General features: G+C 37.2%; 2 protein-coding genes and 1 long non-coding RNA gene across 3 annotated transcripts; 2 read left to right on the top strand and 1 right to left on the bottom strand.

Annotated features, from left to right (window-relative positions):
• Nucleotides 1–537: 537 nt before the first annotated feature.
• Nucleotides 538–1,278, bottom strand: LOC124200535 (secreted RxLR effector protein 161-like). Its single transcript, XM_046596805.1, has one exon. The coding sequence runs from the start codon at nt 1,276–1,278 to the stop codon at nt 538–540; it is 741 nt and encodes a 246-aa protein (XP_046452761.1).
• Nucleotides 1,279–10,187: 8,909 nt separating this feature from the next.
• On the top strand, nt 10,188–11,563 carry LOC124200534 (ESF1 homolog). Its single transcript, XM_046596804.1, has 9 exons — nt 10,188–10,286; nt 10,353–10,403; nt 10,466–10,511; nt 10,570–10,607; nt 10,673–10,804; nt 10,879–10,932; nt 10,992–11,165; nt 11,226–11,409; nt 11,466–11,563. Exons 1-9 carry the CDS (start codon nt 10,188–10,190, stop codon nt 11,561–11,563), a joined length of 876 nt encoding a protein of 291 aa, XP_046452760.1.
• Nucleotides 11,564–19,409: 7,846 nt separating this feature from the next.
• Nucleotides 19,410–20,504, top strand: LOC124199493. Its single transcript, XR_006876852.1, has 2 exons — nt 19,410–19,774; nt 19,843–20,504. It is a non-coding gene; the product is annotated as an uncharacterized LOC124199493 (long non-coding RNA).
• The last annotated feature ends 231 nt before the right edge of the window (nt 20,505–20,735 follow it).

Below are 20,735 nucleotides of genomic sequence, written 5' to 3'. Positions count from 1 at the left end.
CAGAGATCGATTACTGGAAAAGATATGGAGAGTCGTTATTCCACGAGCCGGAGATATACCAAAAATCATGAAAATCTAGAATTGTAAGTTTTTTTATTGTCACTCTTGTTGGTTATCAACTAACACACTTTGAGTAAATTGTAGCAAAAGGACACTGTGTATTACTCTCAAGAGTACCATACGCCACACCGTCTTCTCTACTTACAAGAAGCTCTGGATCTTCCCCCCTCTTCCCTGTGCAGCGTTGCCGCTCTTCCCAGTTTGTTGCCTTGTTATATTCAACAATATTCAACACCTCCCCTCAAACTGAGGAAACACAAGACATGAAAACAATACAATGACATCAATACAAAGTGTGCTGGAAAGGATACCGATCCTTGTGTCGGAAATCCTTATGTCCGACAATCCTGACGACCATAAGCTTACATCATACATAATCAAAGAAGAAAGCAACAAAGAAAAAAACTAAACACGAAATCCATAGGCTCGCCCTGTGTCCGCCTTTACAGAGCGCCTACATCACGAACACCAATCTTGTCACGTGGAGAAACGTGGAGCAGGCAGGGGCTTCGTGAAGGTGTCTGATACTTGTTCCTGGGTGCTCACATAGCTGGTGTTTATTACTCCGTTAGTTTTGGCTTCTCTGATGTACCAATATCGGATGGCGATATGCTTCATTTTCCGATGCATTTCCTGGTTGTATGCTACTTTAAGTGCCCCTTGATTATCGCAGAATAATGTGATGGGACCAGGTTTTCCTTGCCCGATCTCCTCCAGCAGTGACTTGATCCAAGTTTTCTCTTTGGCCGCTTCACTTCCGGCCACAAATTCCGCCTCGGTTGTAGAGGTGGCTGTGCATTCCTGCTTGCGGCTGAACCATGAGATAGGCCCACCATTTAGGAAAAAGATGCATCCTGATGTTGACTTCCTGTCGTCATGATCTCCGCCATAGTCATCATCAGTGAATCCCAGCGCTCCTTGTTCTTTTGTTGAAGAGAAAATTATCCCATAATCCTTGGTTCCGGCAAGATAACGAAACATGCGTTTGACAGCAATCCAGAGTTGAGGCCCTGGGTTCTGATTGAACCGTGCTATTTTGCTCACAGCATAAGCAATATCAGGCCTTGTCGTGGTTGAGAGATACAGTACAGCTCCAACTGCGCTCTCATACGGAACTTTCTTCATTTTTTCTTCTTCCTCTTTGGTTTTAGGGGCCATAGCAGAACTGAGATGTAGAACCGGCTCAGCAGGAATCACATTTGAGTGACAGCTTTCCATTTTAAATCTTGCCACAAGATCGTCCACAAAATCGGGCTGGGAGAGATTCAGCGTGCGTGTGCTTCTGTCTCGTTTGGGTTGTGAGACCCAGGAATCAGCCTACAGGAAGAGTCCTCAGCTCGAACTTTTTCTTGAGATATGTCACAAAGTCGTCCAGTGCCTTGTTATTGGTTCCACATACAATAGCGTCATCAACGAAGAACAGGGCCGCCATCCATTCCTCCCCTTGAAGACGGAAGTATAGACACTGATCATGCTGAGAGCGAGTGAGGCCATATGTAACTATAGCGTCATTTAGCTCCATATTCCCAACTCGGGGGGCCTGTTTCAGTCCGTAGATACTTTTTATCAACCGGCAGACATCAGCCTCAAGGCCGTAGGCCGCATAGCCTTCCGGCAGGCACATGTAGACTTCCTCCTCCTCAAGACGTCCATAGAGGAACGCCGTCTTCACATCTAGTTGGATGACGCTAAGATCACATACGGCAACTAGAGCTAGGATAATCCGAAGAGTGGATAGTCTGACAACCGGAGCTAATGCTGAATAACAAACGAATATGAAACAAATTACAAATTAAAATTAAATAGCGAATAACAAACCGAATGTTTCATTATAGTCCAGTCCAGCCTGCTGAGAGCAGCCAAGGGCCACAAGCCGGGCCTTGTAGCGCTCAGCAACTCCATCATAGCTGGGCTTGAGCTCAAAAATCCACTTGCTTTTGATAGGTGTGCGTCCTGGTGGCAGTGGGACGAGTTACCACGTCTCATTCTTATGAAGCCAGTTAAGTTCGTCTTTGACGGCAGTCTTCCAAGAGGTCCTTGCGGTGATGAGAGGGCAGCAATCAGAGTGACGTTTAGTTTGCCATAAATTTTCTTTTCGGGCTGATCAGTCGATGTTCAATGTCCAGGTGCTGTAGCTTGATATCCACGGTAAACGAGGTATTTTTCTGATAGCCTTGCAGTTCTCAGGGACCGGCGGAGGTGACCTACTGGATCAGCAACTGGCTCAAAACCATGGAAAAATTCATCCTCCGTTTCTCCAATCGTTTCGTTTCATTCAGCCTCCCCTAGTCCATCTCTGACGGGATCATTTGGTTGGGAAGCTCCATCATCGGCCCCCATGTTCATCCGTAGGAATCTGTTCATCCAGCAGAGGCTCAGGCATCTGTTCGTCAGGTGACAATGGAAGAAGTGAGTAGTAGTCCAGCTCTTGTAGCTCAGAAGAGTTTTCATGGGTGAGGTTTTCTTCAAATACAACATCTCTGCTGGTGATGATTTTTCTGGTCACCGGATCCCATAATTTGTACACTCTGGATGAATCGCCATATCGCACCATGATTCCTTCCGTAGCCTTCGGGTCAAGTTTCCTTCTTTTTTCATCCGGTATAAGCGTAAAAGCTGGTGAACCAAATGTCCTCAAGTGTGACACGTCTGGTTCCTTTCCATGCCAGAGTTCAAAAGGTGTTACTTTCCCAATACTAGAAATCACCCTGTTCTGAACATAAGCTGCACATAGGACTGCCAATCCCCAGAGTTCCAGGGGAAATTTCTTCCCGTGAAGACTGGCTCTGTGCTGACTCGATCACCGTCCTATTTGTTCTTTTGGCAACTCCGTTCAGTTGAGGGGTATAAGACGGAGTGCCTTGATGAGTGATTCCAGCTTTGGCCAGACAATTCTCAAAATCCTTGCTGCAATATTCACCTCCTCCATCAGAGCGAAGGATCTTTGTTTCTCGTCAAGTCTCAGCCTTCATCGTCATCAGTAAAAAAAAGCTTATTTTTCTTCGCATGGGAAAAAACGGACGATTTTTTCGTCGTTGATATTTGGAATAAAAGTTGTTTTTTTGTCCGATACATATCTTGCTGTGTATCTTTCTTCTGTCTTTTTTATGATGGTTGCTTGACACCAACCATATTTTTTGCCACGATGCCCGTATGTGTCAATGTAAACGGTTTTTTTCCACGTTGGCATCACTTTCTGTATCAGCATCTATAATATAAAAAAATAACTAACTGTTGCATAGATATGAATTTTAAAAAAATTCCTTGACTTGGTGTCTTTGGTGGTAACTTCCTTTTCTTTCCTGATGCTTTAGATCCTTTCGGTTCCGATCCTGATTGACTATGGCAAGGCGATTCTTCGTCAATTATCTTGGTGGTCAAGGCATAAGATTATCTCAGCTTCTTTCAGCAAAATTTCCCTAGCAGGTGAGAGTTCAGGATTGGCAATGCTATTCCTTTTTACAGCGACTAAACGTCCTTGAAATGTGCCCACGTAACCAGAGGAACACCCTCCCACACCGATGGGAACATCATTTTATACCGAAAAGTCTGACTCTAAAAGTAGTTTATCTGCAATTATTGGCTGTAATGATGGGGCATTCGCTGTCTTGGAGGTAAAACTCCTTGTCCCAATTGTTTTCCCCTCCATCTAGATTTTGTGTTGGAAATATGCAAGGTTTACAAAAAACAATCAATAAACAGTTAGAGAAAGCAAGAAAAAAATATAATACCAGATGTAGCACTTCTGTTGAGGGAAAGCTCGATCAACTTCCTGTCACCAAAACAGAGCTTGCTGCAAACTATAATTGGCTGAAGAAAATGCAACATAATCTTGAACTGCTTTTGAGGGAAAGCTTGCTGCAAACCACAATTGGCAATGCTGAAATTAACACCGAAACCTGCAACAGGTTTTCAAAACAATCAACAAACAGTTAGAGAGAAAAAGAAAATAGATATATCACCAGAATTTTGCACTGCTTTTGAGGGAAAGCTCGATCAAGTGCCAGTCACCAAAGGAAATCTTGCTTTAAACTGGGGAACCCTGCAAACTGTAATTGGCTGAAGAAAATGGCTCCACAACTCGTCACATCGATTCAACCCCTCTCCAGATTGGATTGTCGCTAGTCCAGCCGTCCACAACGGCTTGTAACCTTGGTGGCATCATTGATTTTTAATCTTCGAAAACGCGAACATGTGTCTAACCACAGCCAATCTCTTCGCTGGCTTAAAATCGCTGACCGTGCTAAACTCAAAGTTGCCTGTCTCACTTTTCGCTGCCTTAATGGCTCAGCCCCTCCCTATCTTGCTGATCTCATTTCCTGCTATTCCCCAAGTCGTGAACTAATCGTGATTAGTGAAAATCAGAAAATTTGTGTTTGTAACCTGCTCCTTTCTTTTCTTTCTCCTTCTTTTCAGCTTGAATTTTCGCTGATATCTTGAAATTGTTGGCCTCTTCGGCCGCCTCACTAAAATCTTCCAACTTTCTGTAAAACAGGAGCAAAGAAAAACAAAGGCCTTTGAGACAGGATTATTAAATAAATTGGCTTCGATTCAAAACGACCTAGTCTTTGATTTTTAAATGTACGATATACGTGAAAGAATGACAATCAGTCATAAAAAGTGCAGAAAAGCTATACTCACTTTTACCCAAGCTAGGCCTAATCTTAATCAATTGCGTTTTTTTTGGGGGGGGGGGGCGCGTCGGACAACACGTCAGGTATAGATGGTGAGAGAAAAAAGGGGTTAAATAATATGAAATAGATAATTTAAGCCAGTCTGCAACGATGGGGCAGCTGGGGAAAATGTGGCAGCAAGGCAATTCATAGCTATTACAAAATTAGTTCAGAAAGTGCGAAAAACTGTAGGAGCAATTGATGGAAGTGCAGCATAATATTTTATGTGCTATCCTTCTTCACATTCTCTTGCATAGTGTACCATATTGCTGAAAGAGTTTGCAGCTGGAGAAACTGCCGTTACCCAACATGAAAGAATCAAGGATGGACTTAAAAAGAGCCAAAAACAATTGATCAATATCAACGAAATAAAAAAATTGTAGTTTGTTAAAAGCGATAAATTTGATGAATGTATCCTTAAATGCTTGCAATGAATTTTTCGGTTTTGATCACGTAAATATCTCTGTTAAATCAAACTCAACTAAGTCTAGCCAGAATAAACAAATAAGTATGTCCAGTCCATTGCTCCATTTGAGGAATTGGAGGAACACAATTTAATGTCTCTGCATCTGACATTTCAAGCGCCTTTATTACATCATTTTAAAGTACAAAACTTCTTTTACTTTCATTTGTGAAACAGAAGAAATAAGGCATTCCACCCATGTCTAAAAAAGCAAACAAAAAGATACCGATATATGTCCTTAAACAGAAGCGCAGCTAGACGACAAAATTACTAGAAAACCAATCCCCGGGTAAACAAAAATGTTTGGTTTTGCTTATTTTAAAATTCAATCTTTTCGATCGCATTATTTTTAATTAGAGAATTTGAAGCTAAAACATGTAAAAATACAAAAAAACCAAATTGGTCTTATTTAATGGTGGTACAGCAGAATTTTTTTAAAAAAAATATATGAGATATGAGACTTACAAAAACGGACGTGATAAGAACATCCGCCTGATAGTGTTAACCAATCAGCAAGTCAAAGTGTGTAATTAAATTTAGTACTCCAAAAAACTACCATAGAAATTTTCTGTAAATTTTGTGACGTAACGTTTACATCTGATTCCTCCGTGAGAAAACATACCAAAAACCAAACACAATTTTAAATTCGGTTTTCAAAAATTACTTATACTCTGCACGAAACTAACAACACCAAATGTTCAATGAATTTGGCGATCAATGCCCACAGTAAAAATTCAAGTTGAACAATGCAAAATTATCATCTATAACATATAAGATTTTAATACTTCAAATTAAAAAAAAAACATTATCTTTTTCTCTCCTCGGTATTCAACTATTTCCTTTGATTTTACGTTGTCTGTGGTACGGTTCAAATGAAAAAGGGCCGGTTAGCCCAGCAACTATACATAGGTAAAATGCAGGTATCCCTCGTAACCACATCCCTAATAGTGATTAACCTAATATTGTACCCTGGAATCAGTTCAACACATTCGAATCAGAGAGAATTTAGAATCAGATGAAATTTGATACAACCAAAAAAAAGAAAGGAAAAGTAGGATCAGGAGCAACCAATTGTTGAATAAAAACAAAAACAAATTAAAGACAAAATAAAACTGGAGCTTTGAAAAACAAACTTGAAGAAAATTGAACTGGAAACAAGGAGCAATAATTAATACTTAAAGATAATGACTGTTAAGTCTTAATTATATGTAACCGAGAGACGGGCGAGAGCTGACTACTATTTTGAGGGTAAAAAACCCGAGATGAGCAGAAAAAATTACTTACGGAGAAAAATTTGCGATGTCAAACCCTTTTTCCACTTTGCGGAGTTGGAGGGGACGGATGTACGAAGGGTCGGAAACTAAAGATGACGGAACCTTTAAAATCTCTCGAAAAGAATAGATGGTCTGGCAGCTCAAGCAGGGAAGACCGGCCGGGTGACATTATTAGGATGGACGGTCCGGCAACTCAGAGAGGACAACGACAGAAGAAACAAAGTTAAATCTTAATAAATGTGAAACGGAGTGACGAAATGTGTGGCCTCTCGGTAGCGAAGAAAGAGCGAGACTGACCCCTTAAAGCCGTGATATTGTTTTTGCCAGATACACACGAAGCTACGAACCAGTAGTGCTGTTTCGACAGGCCAAGACATAAGATCCTAAGGTTTTCCAGCTTGGCCAGATGATTTTAATCATAATAATACGGAAGGCCTTCCAGAAATAAATGGTTATTTGGGGATGATTTTCGCATGGCCCATGCGGCCGCCAATCACTCCAATTTGATCATTACGGGATTAAGCTTCAGAAAAGAAACGGGATTCTGCCTGTGTGGCATTAGCTATCATTTCGTCCTGTTGATGGAGAATGAATCCGAGTAAATAAGGAGCCGAGTGAACAGGGAGTTTACGATTAAACCCAGGTATTAAATAATCAGCGTTGGTTTTTGGATAGATTTTTCAACGTATATAAAAAACCGCAGATTTCTAATATTTCTCTAGCTAATAAAAAGTCTTTTCTTCGCCCCTTTCTCGCAGTTGCTAAGCAAAAGAATGTCGTCGAGGTAAATTATGAGACGGACCCCTTGTTTCCTTAGGCAAGTTATGAGTCATAACTTTTTAAGCCAGTCATAACTTATGACTGGCTTAAAAATTTTAGTAAAAATCCAGGGTGTTAACAAACTGAAGGCCGGGTCCTATACTGATAGAAAACCTACCCCATTTTATCTGTACAAACTTCCGATCCTCCTTGCGTAGGGCGAGGGTGAGATACGCATCCTTAAGATCAATTTTGGTAAATAAATCAACTGGGTGGATCAGCTCTTTAAGGAGGGGAATACCTTCCTTTTTAAGTTTAACGGGCAAACAAATTCGTTGAGTGCTTTTAAATCTACGACTGGCCTGAAACCTCCCGTACGTTTCTAAATTACAAATAAACCACTATTAAAACCCCCTCCTGGTTCGATCGGTTCAATTGCCCCCTTTTCCAATAGAGATTTCACTTCCTGATCATGGATATCTAACTGATCCTTGCCCATCTGCACATTACCCCGAGAATGTGCTTGAAATGGGGGACGGGCACGATTATCAATTTGAACACCCTCACTTACACTCTGAATGATCCACATATCGTTCAAAATCGATTGCCAAAAAATTACAAAAAAATTAAAAAACTAAGACTCTTTTTTAGACTTAAAATCTTCAACTAATTTTATAGCGCGTTCTGCGCAGTCATTAACAACTTGCGATTTAACACAGCAATTTCTTGCAAAACGGTAATCAAACATTAGCTCCCAATATTTCGGTTGAAGTTGAAGTCCCAACTGTGAGTGAGACAGTGAGAGCAAGAAAACAAAAAATATGCCAAGGTCTTGGCCCTATTAAAATGATAAAAAGGATGATTTTTATCGTCAATAGTTTAAAATTTTGGCTTTCCAACATTAAAAACGTCCGGTCGCGTGGTTGAAAACAGTTTTTTCGACATAACAGATCGTGTAAATGATCCCAATTCTTCATAGAATAACGAAAAAACTAATATTTCTTTAGTTAAATACCAAAGGTGGCGTTTGATTGATGTTATGACTGGAATGGCGATATTGGGATCAGCCAAACATATTTCACGAAAAGATTCGACGATCCAAGCAGTATGACTTCTGCAACTCATTCGCGTGTATAAATACCTTTCGGAATGTCTGCTAGTGTATAACTATAATGTCTTTTGTCTACATTTATTTACCAGACAATAAAATAATTAATTGTACGTTGCATGGTGTATGAAATACAGACCGCGGGTCAAATATATTTTACAACATCATGTCAACATCAATTAAAGATATTGAGCGTGATTGACGTGAAGAATACGAAATACACACCAGCTATTACAATCCGTCATTGAAGCAAAAGCCACCGACCAATTTCTCCAAGCATTGAGTATTAGGGATAGCTTCAAAAAAGAAATCGTGAAGCTTCTTTCAAATGGATACAGTGATCCATCTCTTTCTTGTATCCTTGGAAAAAAAGTTCTGTTACTCACCGAAGGTGTATCGTGCTTTTCTTTTAGACAGGCAGAAGTAGTAATCGTCCGATTGGAGGACATTGATATGAAAAGTTCACATTAAGAAGTTTATACAAGAGTAAGTCATTTTCTTATTTTGATTTGTTCTGGTAATAAGTAAATATCTTATTTTAATCCTAAAAACTGATTATTGCTCACGATTCTTCGAAAACTTGTCTCGCAACAGTCGTAATCAGATCAGCTGATACGGATGTTCTTGTCATTAGTCTTTCACACATTTCTAAAATTAACAAGAACAATATATTCTACTTTAATACTGGATTAGCCAGAAAGAAAACACACGAGTTTACCAATGTTACGGCTCTATAAAATGAGCTTGGCGCGGAGTTGTGTAATTATTTCGCTGGATTTCATGCCTACACAGGATGTGATCAGATTTCGATACCTTCCTTTGCTGGGAAGGGAAAAATGATCCCCTTAAACTTCTGAAAAAGAACAAGACCTATAAAAAAACATTTGCTGCGCTGGGCTCAAGTGAAGCTATTCCAAATGAAACGTTAAAAAAAATAAAAAATACACATGCGAACTTAGGGTGTCCCATATTCAGGCTTTTTTTTTTATTTTTTGAATTTTTTTTTGATCGGGTTGTGTTTTTTATAAGAAAAACGTCGTAGTATTATTCTTTTAAAAAAAATTAGTCTTGGGGTCTCCGTAGGCGAAAAACTGCCAAAAAGTGCCAAAAACTACGATTTTTGGTACTAAAAAGTTAAAAAAAAAAATACTTATGTTTCATATTTCAATAGATGACCACCTTACTTATGACTTCATAGAAAAAATATCGGTAAAAGTCTATTTTACCCGACCAACTTCTTACTTTACTTTACTTATCTAATTCACTTTACTTTACTTAATCTAGTTAAGTAACTAAGCGGGAATGAGCCCGAGCGTAGCGAGGAAATATAGGGGTTTTGGGTGGGTATAGTAAAGTATAATAAAGCATAAAACCATACTTTATTATACTTTACTATACTAACCATCAACAACTATATTTTGACAGTACGCTTGTTCTCATTCCCTCTTAGTTACTTAAATAGATTGAGTAAAGTAAAGTGAATTAGATAAGTAAAGTAAATAGACCACTTACTTTACTTTAAAAGGTAATCCATTTGCCGCAATAAAAATAAAAGAACTTGACAGCCCAACTCTAGTCCCTTTAATGAATCGACATGATTTCTAAGTTCGTCTGCTTGTTTTTTTTTTTCACAATGTTGCATGCCAAATTTTATAACCTACATATTTTAATATTTGTAAAATGTTATTCTTCAATTAAATGCAATAAACTGCTGAAACTAATATAAAAATAAATTCTAAATAAATTTTCTTCATGAACTTTTAGAAATAAACATGAAGCTATAAATTATCCATTCTGAATTGACAACATTGCTTGTCATCCATTCAAATTTTGTATGCAAAATAACAAAAATGGACGAGTTAAAAGAGTCTCAATTAAAGCAAAAAACCAAAGCTCAATTGATTGATGGCTTTTTAGCTTTCAAAAGAAAGGTCAACAACGAAACTATTGTAAGTTCTAAAATTTTCTTTCTCATACCTAAAACTTAAAATTAAAAAATTTTTACTCGCTAACAGGATTTGAAAAGTCAGATAACAACACTTGAAAATGAATCTAAACAAAAACAGGTATAAAGTTTCTAAAAAATATAACAAATAACATTAAAATCTATGTACAATTACAAATATAGGAAACAATAGAAGCTATGGATTGCACTATCAAGACTTTACAAAAAGGTGAGATCGAGTAAAATTTTAGCATTGCAAACTTAACTTATATATTTCATATATTTAGAACTGGATGAAATGAAAATTACAAATAACAACAACAAGGTAAACAAATATTGAGACATAAACAATACATGTGAAATAATATATACAACAAATTTAATGTCTAGAAAACTATCGAAGAACAAACTGCAACAATTGCCATTCAAGATAAATGCCTCAATGAAAATGCATTATCTTTTTTAACATCAAGTAGATGCTCAACTCCGTCTCCCCCATTCGAATATATTCCTGTGCCACTGGTATAAATAACGATAAAATTTTGATACATTGACTAGATTTAAATGAAAACAACACATAATCACATTATTTACAGACTTCTACTGAGAAAATGGATTGCACTGAAGAGTCGAATGTCAATGATGTACAGGTTTATAGTAAAATAAAGCTAATTAAACAGTTAAATAATAAATGCATTGAAATTTTTAGGATTCAAGTAGTACAACTACAAAACTCTCTGACTTAAGCAAAGAATTGACAGGACGAGATGGAAGTGGAAGTGATGAAGAAAATAGTGAAGATTCTGGTGATGATGATGACGAAAAAGATGATAGCGATGAAGATGATAGCGATGAAGATGATAATGAAGTCAAAGAGTCAGATGTAAGTAAAATATAAAGTAAAATATAATATAGCTATCTTTTAATTGTCAATTTTTTATAGAAATATCCATCGAAAACGCCATTACGGTTGCCAATAGAGACTACATCTGTGTTAGAAACCAAGGCAGCTGATACGCTAAAAACTCCAAATTTGACTTTAAAATCAATATCAAAAGTAAAGTTCAACATCAATAAATCCATCAACATCTTGATGCTGGGTTCTTTCACCAAAAAATATTTGAAAGGTAACAATTTAAATAAATAAAACTTTAATCTGATAACATAAATAATTCTAAAATAGGTCACAAAAGGTCAGGTCAAGGAGGAAAAAAGGGAGTACTGAAAAGGAAACCTATGGAAGAACACCACCTACAGCTGATAACAAGTAATAATATATAATTTAAAAAAACAATAACACAACCATAATACATTTTTAAATATTTAGATTACCTTGTTGATCTTTGGAAAAAGATTCCAGGAGCTACCCGGCAACAACTGGAACAATTAATCAACAAGGGTCTCACAACTTTTTACAACAATTATGGAAAGAAATGCAACACCCAAAAAAAAAAAAATTTGTAGCTACTAAAATTGTTGAATAAAATAAATTTTCGTCAATTGATAATAAAGTCTCATTGGTTCAATTATTAGTCTAGAAATATGTTATTTATATAGCATGTCTGATTTGTCAATAAAGTATAGTATAGTAAAATATAGTAAAGTATGGTATAGTAAAGTAAAGTATAGTAAAGTGGTAAGTCAGATTTAAGTCAAATATAATATCACAGACAAAGTAAAAACAATTTGATTTATTTCAATCTTCAAATTAAAATATAAAATTTATAAAACAAAAATTTGCTAACAAAATAAATGTTTCATTTTATATTCCCTTGATCAATTAATTAAAAAAATTTAAAAAAATAATGCATAGTTATTAACCAAAACTGCTGATTGACAGTCTAAATTTAGTTTTACTCAAGAATGGCCAAATCAAAGATTCACTGGTCGAAAATACTGAAGGAACATGTGATCGAAGTCGAAAAAGAAAATGAAAATCTAAAGCAAGAATTAGTGGAACGTAATGAAAAATTGAAATTTGTGGCAGACCAAATATCTGAATTAGAAAAGGTAATAATCAATTAAGATAACAATCGAATACTATCTTAATTGAAAACTTTAAATATGTTGTTTTTACAGAAAATGTCGTTAGCTTTAAATATAAATATTGAAGTAACATCTGATAACGACTTAATTAAATCTTTAGAAAAACTATCTCAATATACAGATGTAAGTTTTAACTATCGATTTTCAATTCATGTAATAAAACTATGAAATAGAATTAACAGAAAATTTTATTAATATTTAGGAATTACTAGCAAAATCCAGGATTAATTCAACAGTTCAAAACTCAACTAAAGACGAGACATATCCACTGTGTTCATCAACACCAACAACAAACAACGTAACGATTACTTCAACAGTTCAAGACTCAACTATTAAAGACGACACATATCCACTGTGTTCATCAACACCAACAACAAACAACGTAACATTATAGCATAATAAATAAAAATTTCTAATAATAATTATATATTCAATAACATAGGAAACGGAATTCAATTTTTCACTTGAGCCTCCAAATTTGAACGATATTACTTGTATCATTAATGAGACTATTATTCGGATTCCAAATACTGTAATGTTTTCTGATAACGAGAGTAACTAGATTAGTAAAGTAAAGTAAAGTAGAGTAAAATAAAGTAAATTAAACTCACAACTACGTTTAGAACGTTTAGCATCCTGTGAAACATAGTCTGATTTTTCAACACCAGAATATAAATTACCAGCATATTTCATGAACATCTTAAAACCATCCAATTTTTTCCATTTGCAATGAAGCATAAACTTGGCTAAATAGCCAGCAAACATTTTTTTATTCCTGTTTGTGGCAGGGAGGCTTTTTTTAGCCAAATTCCACAAACCTGAAAGTAAAAAGTAGCAAAAATAAGAACAATATAATGATGAAGTAGAATAAAGTAAAGTAAAGTAAACAAACAAAACAACCTTCAATTTGGTTAGTATGTGCTTCCGTTTCAGGATCTTTGAAATGAAGACTGTGATTGACTTTCAAGTGTTTATAGTCATTATGTTCCCTGATTGAAATTACAATATAAAATTTAATTTGATAAAATATATGAAAACAAAAACTTACTCAATCTTGTCATATGCTTTCCAGCAATCAGAAATTATAGTAGTGCCAGGTAGTATCCATTCCTTAATAACTTCTAATAGAGTGGTTGCGGATCTATTTTCGACAACAACTAAAAAACATTTGCCAGTACCACGTTCTACACCACCAAAAACCCAAACTCCGTCAACTCTTTTACCACGATTATATTTTCCTATGAATAAGTTTACTTTACTTTACTTTACTTTACTTTACTTTACTTTTATAAATCTTGATATTATGAAAATATAATTACTTTTTCCAAATTTTGATTCATCGATCTCAACTATAACCCCAGGACCACCAATTTTTTCAGAATTGTTTATCATAATATCTTCAGCCACTTCTCTGCAAAAGTTTGCCCAGTCAATCGGTGTACTGTGAGCTATAAAGTAAAGTAAAGTAATATACATATTATTCCTGTTGTCTAGCAACTTTATCAAAACAACCCACCTAAATCCAAATCTTTTTCAATAAACTTTAGTGGAAGTTCGTTCCACCAAAAATAAGTTAAAGTTAAAATCTCGAATATTGTAAGATGGGAAGCATGGAACCATGAATTCCTCCGGATTGTGAATTTTTTCCCACAAATCTTAGTTTTTTTCTTACTTCCAACTACAGCTAGTTTGTTGTTGCACTTGAACAAGCAACCATCAATAACCGTTGAAGATGGAGCCTATAAAAATTTTCTATACCAACTAATTCATTGAATAAGCGTAATTTCGTATAGTTACCAATGTTAATAACCCAGAGCAATGGACACAAACGGAAGACACAGTATTCACGATAAATCCAATTTCAACTAGGTACTCGTATAACTCCATTGAAGTTAACACAGAACATATCATAGTAATGGTAAAAGAAGTCCATAATGCATCATCAAAAGGAATAAGGGATTTTGCCGCCGATTTATTTTTCTTGCATTTAGAATAAAATTTTTCAAGTGAATCACAATTACTTTTAATATGATCACTACACGAGCTATTAAAGAAGGAACCACTTTTAGCCATGATTATAGTGCAACTGAAATGAAAAAAAAAAACGCCCACAACGAAAGCTAATAACTAATAAGTAAAAATTATTTTACTTTACTTTATTTTATTATACTTATTATAACCTAACCTAACCTACCCTAACCTACTATAGTTTACTTTATCTTATAAGTATACATGAAACGTCAATATCATAATAAAGTAAAGTAAAGTAAAGTATCTTCATCATGATATAATATAGTAAAGTTCTATGACCTTTCTATGAATAATAAAGTATAGTAATATAAAGTAACATCTTGATTGCCACTTACAAGTTGTTATTAATAAAGTAAAGTTTAAAATGATTTGATGCTACTTTCACCGATCGTGGATTTGAACCACTAACCATTATGTTAGAATTCTAGTGCTATGCCACAGCGCTAATCGACACTTCCTCGATACGCAAAATGTTTTAATAATTAAATTTGGAATAAAGCTGTATTGAAATGGTACAATGAACTTCATAATATAGTAGGATAACATAATATACATTAAAATAAAAAGTAAAGTATATCTTGATTGACCCTTACTTTAAAATAAAAAAAAAATTTTATTTATAAATTTCACCTAATCTCGGATTTGAACCACTGAGCCATGAGTTTGAAATCCAGTGCTATACCACAGTGCTAACCGACATTGCTTCGATGTGAAAATAAATAAAATAAATAATATTTCACTATTATGTATTAATTATGAATTTTTGGCAACAGTGTTTTAATAATATTGACAGGATGCCAGTCTGCTACACGGTAGGGAACAGAGAGGTTGTACGTGAAATTTCTCGTATTTAAGTAAAGTGAAGTAAAGTAAAGTGAAGTGAAAAAGTGTAAATTAAGTGAGTGTGTAGTAATAATTGAGAATTAAGGAAAAAATTAAGTATAATAAAGTAAAAATAAAGTAGAATTAAGTAAGAAGTTAGTCGGCTAAAATAGACTTTAACCAAAATATCAACTTGTTAGGGTTGAAATTCAATGTGTTTTTATTTTTTTTCGGTTTTTTTATACAATCGGTGATTAATCAAATGAAATTCAACCTAACTGTTCTTTTCTCCCATTTAAAGATACTTGTTGACGATGGTTTTCTACAACTTGAAGGAAAAAATGTTGTTGTTCTTCATCATGGACAACATTTCTGAAGTCGGTAATCAGCTTAATGGTCCTTTGAACCGGTTATTAACCAAAGTAGAAGCCGTGCGACGGTCCTAAGATCTGGTTAATACGGACCTTTAGTTACGACAAAACTTATCTTTTTCTTTGTCTATTTTGCAGTTTCGAACTACACAAGCGAAGCCGTTCCAAAGAGCCTATTCGTCAAAGATCCGCCACGAAATCTAAACGAGTCGATCGCCAACATCCGAGCGTTCGCGGAAGAGCTCGTTTTCGACCACAAAGAGCGAAACATCTTTGACGGAAAGCGACAGGGCTGGCGTCTGCTGGAACGTTGCTTTCCACTTGAGTTCTTCACTCTTACGGATTCACCACCACCCAAGGCCTACTTAACAGCAAAGCCCAAAGCTAAGTGGGAAATCTTAAAGGCTAAAAGGCTTGAGAAAGAAGCCTTGGCTCTCCTAACCCCGGAACAGATAGCTAAGTTCGATGAGGACGAAGCGCTCATCCAACGGGATAGAGAGGCGCAAAACGCTCTAAGAGCAGAGGTTCGCGCAGCTAAAAAGAGGAAGCGAGACGCGGTAGAGGAGGCCAAGATACGCCTGATAGAAAAGGAAGCCAAGGACAAGCGCAAGGCGTACGAACGCTCTAAGCGTCGTAGGGTTGAACCTACACTCGTTCAGGGTAACACGACAGCCCAAGACACGGGTCAGTTTGTAATACCAAGCGGAGACCCAATTCTTCCAGGAGACCTCCACCACCAACTGCAAGCGGCCATCGCTGCAGGGAAATTCGTGATTCTGGGCACTTTGAGTAACCCGGTAACCTCGGAGATACTGACAGTGCTTGCCAAGCACTCAGGCCCAGTATATCAGCCTATGCTATTGTCTTCGACGAGCCAGGCACAGACACCAACGCTAACGGCCTTGACTAGCCAGGCTCGGACACCAATAGTGGCTCCTAAGCGTACGGCGGTGAATAAGAAAAAGGCGGCTGCTTCGAAAAAAGTAGACGTTGAGTCTCTGAAATCTCCGGCACTGCTGAGTCCAATATCGCTCAAGCCATCGAAGGGCAAAGCGATTATCGCGGCCGAAGCCCGCGGAAAAAGACGCGTCCACCGTCAAAAGCATGCTTGCCAAAGAATTTAAGTTGATTCTTCAAAGCTTCGACGAGGGGAATCCCGGTGTAACACTGGTGAAACTCCCGAAGTCCCGGTGAAAGTCAGTCATCAACCCTCCCTCAAAGGAGTTGTTTGAAGCGGTGGTAAAACAGACGGCGAGACGTAATAGCTTCCGATCTTCCAAAGATACTGAACCAGGCAAGGGGAAGACCCCCGAAACTGAGCCTGTAAACTTAAAAATGCGAATTGAAGGGGCTGTTCGGTGATACGGACAGTGCTGAAGAAGAGCTGCTTAAGGAAACCCCAAATCCCGCTCCGTCCTCGACTCAGACCCCAACACAAGCGGCCGAGAATTTTTTAATTTAATTAGGATGCAGAGACGAAACAGCAGACGTGACTACAGTTATGACAGTTCCACCATAACTGTAGGTCAATCCTCCATAGAATACGTTGGAGGGGACGTTGACCGAGATTCACCTAGTGGTGGTCGTGGCAGACATCGACGTATGAGCGTGGCAGCAAGAATTGCCGTTTCAGCTCTTGTTGCGCAAACCCCAGTTCGACGAAGTCATTCAAAACCTGCTGCCGCTGCTATGGCGCCACCTCTTCTCGGTCGCGGTCAGCCAGTAGCGGCTGCCTCTCCTCCTCGAGCACCTCAAGTCGGTGCCGCTGCTTCTGCTGTAGCCCCACGTCTTGTCGGTCGGAGTCGGCCAAGACCGGCTGCCGCTCCTCCTGGAGCACCTCTTGCGAGAAGAAATTGCACGGGTTGAAAGGAAAATGCAAAACGATGAGAAAAATGGGTTGAAGGCATTGCAGGTGAGTTATCTAAATTTTTAAATTTTTTTTGTTAACGTAATTTAATCAACTCGTTTATTTAGGATGCATTCCCCATTAACAATGCCGTCATTAAAGATCTGAGGGCGGTAAAGGTTCACAGAAAAAAAGATAGCAATCAAGAGAAAGCTGTTGTGAAATCTCTTCTGGATCGACTCTACTCCCCTCTATTTTTTGATCTCCACAAGAAAACGTCAGTGTCAACGAAACGGCTGGAATGTGAAGACATTTCCATTCCATTGCCAGAGCAGGAACTCCAACAAATTCGAGGTTTAGTAGTTATCAGTAAATATGTGTGTATATCTCAATTTTAAGTCTAATTGAAGCGTTTTTTTTGTTAATGTTAGATGCGTTGGAAAAGGTTTATCCCGGAACATATGGTGAGAGAGAAAGCAACGAAATCCGGAAAAGCATGGAAAATGCCATGACCCAAAAATTTAACCGCTGTGCGGAAGACAACAAAATTTGGCTTAGAAATTACAAGCAACTGCAATATATGTTGGCACGTGAAACGGACAAGGAATAAATATTCCTATTCAGTTTCATTTGCCAGCATGTCTTTCTTTTTTTCTTTTCAAATGTCTTTTGTTAATTCACGTGTTTTATTGAAGAATGGAAATATCAAATCACGAAGATGATGAAGAACATTATATTGTAATAGATAACACATACTACATGTAACCACAAAGTGTTGTTTAAATAATGTTTTTTTTCTGGTTTTCGGTATTCGAAATCAACTCTTTATCACAGATAATTGCAATAAAATTGGTGTTTTCAAGAGTTTCGTAAATTATTAATTGAGTAATCTACAGGCTATGTCAAGGAATCAAAAATATAGAAGCCGCTGCTGCTGCTGTAGCCCCACGTCTTCTCGGTCGCGGTCAGCCACAACCAATCCATTCCATTTTTCAATGCTTCCCATTTGTTCATGGTACGTTCGACGTTATTTTGATGTTTGTATAGCTGAGCAAGGCGCTAGTGCCGCTATAGGCTTAATAAACCAGATTACAAATATTAACCAATGTTAGTTTCCCCTGTAGAAGAATGTTACATTGTTTGGAACGGAGAAAATGGGGAGAGCTCTTAACCATGCAGTCGTTGGCAGCAAGAGTGAGCAAAGCGCTTCGTCTGCTACTTGCTTTCCTTTTGTTCTCGATTCCCTTACTCTCGGCTCGGTTGCCAGAAAGAATTAAATCGACTTGAACGTTTTTACTGAAATTACGTTGCAAAGAAATTTAGGCAAAGTGTTAGCTAGACCATGGGTATGGAGAAATGGCTTCCAGTCTCCATGTTACTTTTCCCATAAGATGAGGGGGGGGGGGAGGGATCCGCTCATTTTACTAAAAATTTGTAGCAGAATAGCGTTACCAAACGGTGTGTAAGTGGACTACATGCTATTTCCCTTGGAAATGCATGAACGTATATTTTCATTTTTGCTCCAATTGCTATCATTTAAGTACATTTTGGAATTTAATAGTATTAATTAAGAATAGTTATGAAGAAATTATTAAGTTTCTGTGATTGTAACATTCAGGAGTGGCAAAAAAGCGACTGAAAACTAAACTAACATAACATAACATATACACACCACTTCTAGATGGCGCACTTTTACCACAACCTCCATAAACAATCGCTAGTAAAAAAGTAGCTTCCCGTCAATTCGCCTTTTGGGAAATTTAAAATTGTCATTGGCATCCATACTCCATACCCCTGGCTAGACAAAATTACCACTCGTTCACATTCGTTCATGGTTCTACCACGGTCTAACAGGAGAGGTAGACAAACGTGCCATCCCTGGCATCAGCTGGAATAGCTCACTGGGGTGGGAGGAATCCATGGCATTCCGTTAGGAGCGCCACGCGCAGAAAAGGGCTAATGCGAAAAGACGAAAAAAATATATCGTGCACCTCAGCATTCAGCAAGCTTGGCTGCTTGGTCGCTCAAGTTGTCAACCGTACTGTCAGGCTTCTTGCTTTTATAATTAATTATTATTCTGTCAGCATCTGGTTTATTTTTAAATGGTGTAAACGTGCTTTGTCGTCGGTTGTTCCACAGGATATATGTCAAACAAAGAGAAAACGCCAATATTCAGGGCTCCCAAGAATGACACAAATTTGGTCTTATGGCAAAAATCCATCGCAAGGATGGACCGAAAGTTTTCCAGAAAGGACTTTGTTTGTGCCAAACATTTCAAAGAGTAATAAATAATAAAAACAAGAACGATATTAAATACAGCTCATCCATTGAAGGTTGGGAAGTTGGCAGCTGATGTCATTCCTACTCTTAACCTAAGTAAGTACTATCCGTAGATTGTTCGGTTTCTGTTATTACTAATAATGAATCTTTCTCATTGTGTGTAGTTCGTATCAATCCTGTACCCACCATTCATAGATGCTTAAGCCTGCTTGAGCGATGCTTAGGTGCACGATATGTTTTCTTGTCTTTTTTTAATTTTTAAAAAAAGATCCTTTTGAATCGAGAGTTGAGATGAATCGAGAGTTAAGATGTGGGTAATCTCATCGTGTTCATCAGGGATAACTTTGATAGCATTATTTTAATCTTACTCTGCATATGACTGCTAAACCTCGTTGGCATTAATCCACTCCTCCTTAGGTGGTTCAAGTTCAAAAATAAAAAAAATTAAAATTTTTAACAAGAAATATTTTTACTGATTTTCCGAATAGACTCTCTTTTACAAATCGAACAAGAGCCCTTTTCCGGATGAGAGTCGGCTGTGCCTACAGCAAAAAGAGAGTTTTCAATAAAACCAATGACATCACAATTTCATCGCTTAAACATCTCAAAGAAAAGTCATATCTTGCATCAATGGAATAAATACATAAAAACGTACTCCTTCCTACGAAAAATATCGATGGTAGCCTCAGACATAGCGTGATTGGAATGCTTAAAACAATCAGATTTGATTCAAAATTATTTCGTGTTGAAAACATAAGAAACCTAAAAAGGACATTGACACGCACGCATATACTGAGTAGCACGCTTGCCATTAGATCTTAAATGGTTTTATTTTCACCAAATTGAGAGCAAACTAATTTTGCGTGATGAAATCGAAGATTTGAATCAATATACAGTACCTAACACAAGTATTTGCTCACCCCCTTCCAATTGTGGTGTTGTAACCCGCGAGAGATAGGCCCTACAGTGTCTTGAACGGAATTTTGAAAAAAATACTTATTTTAATCGTAGAGCCATCGTTTTTTTTTCATCAGAAAGATAAAGAATCCTTCTTGAT

This window comes from Daphnia pulex, chromosome 8, assembly GCF_021134715.1.
Source record: "Daphnia pulex isolate KAP4 chromosome 8, ASM2113471v1".
In the NCBI taxonomy this organism is placed as follows: Eukaryota; Metazoa; Arthropoda; class Branchiopoda; order Diplostraca; family Daphniidae; genus Daphnia; species Daphnia pulex.
The sequence above is the reverse complement of the archived record's forward strand: the minus strand, read 5'-3'. Positions and strand labels throughout refer to the sequence as shown.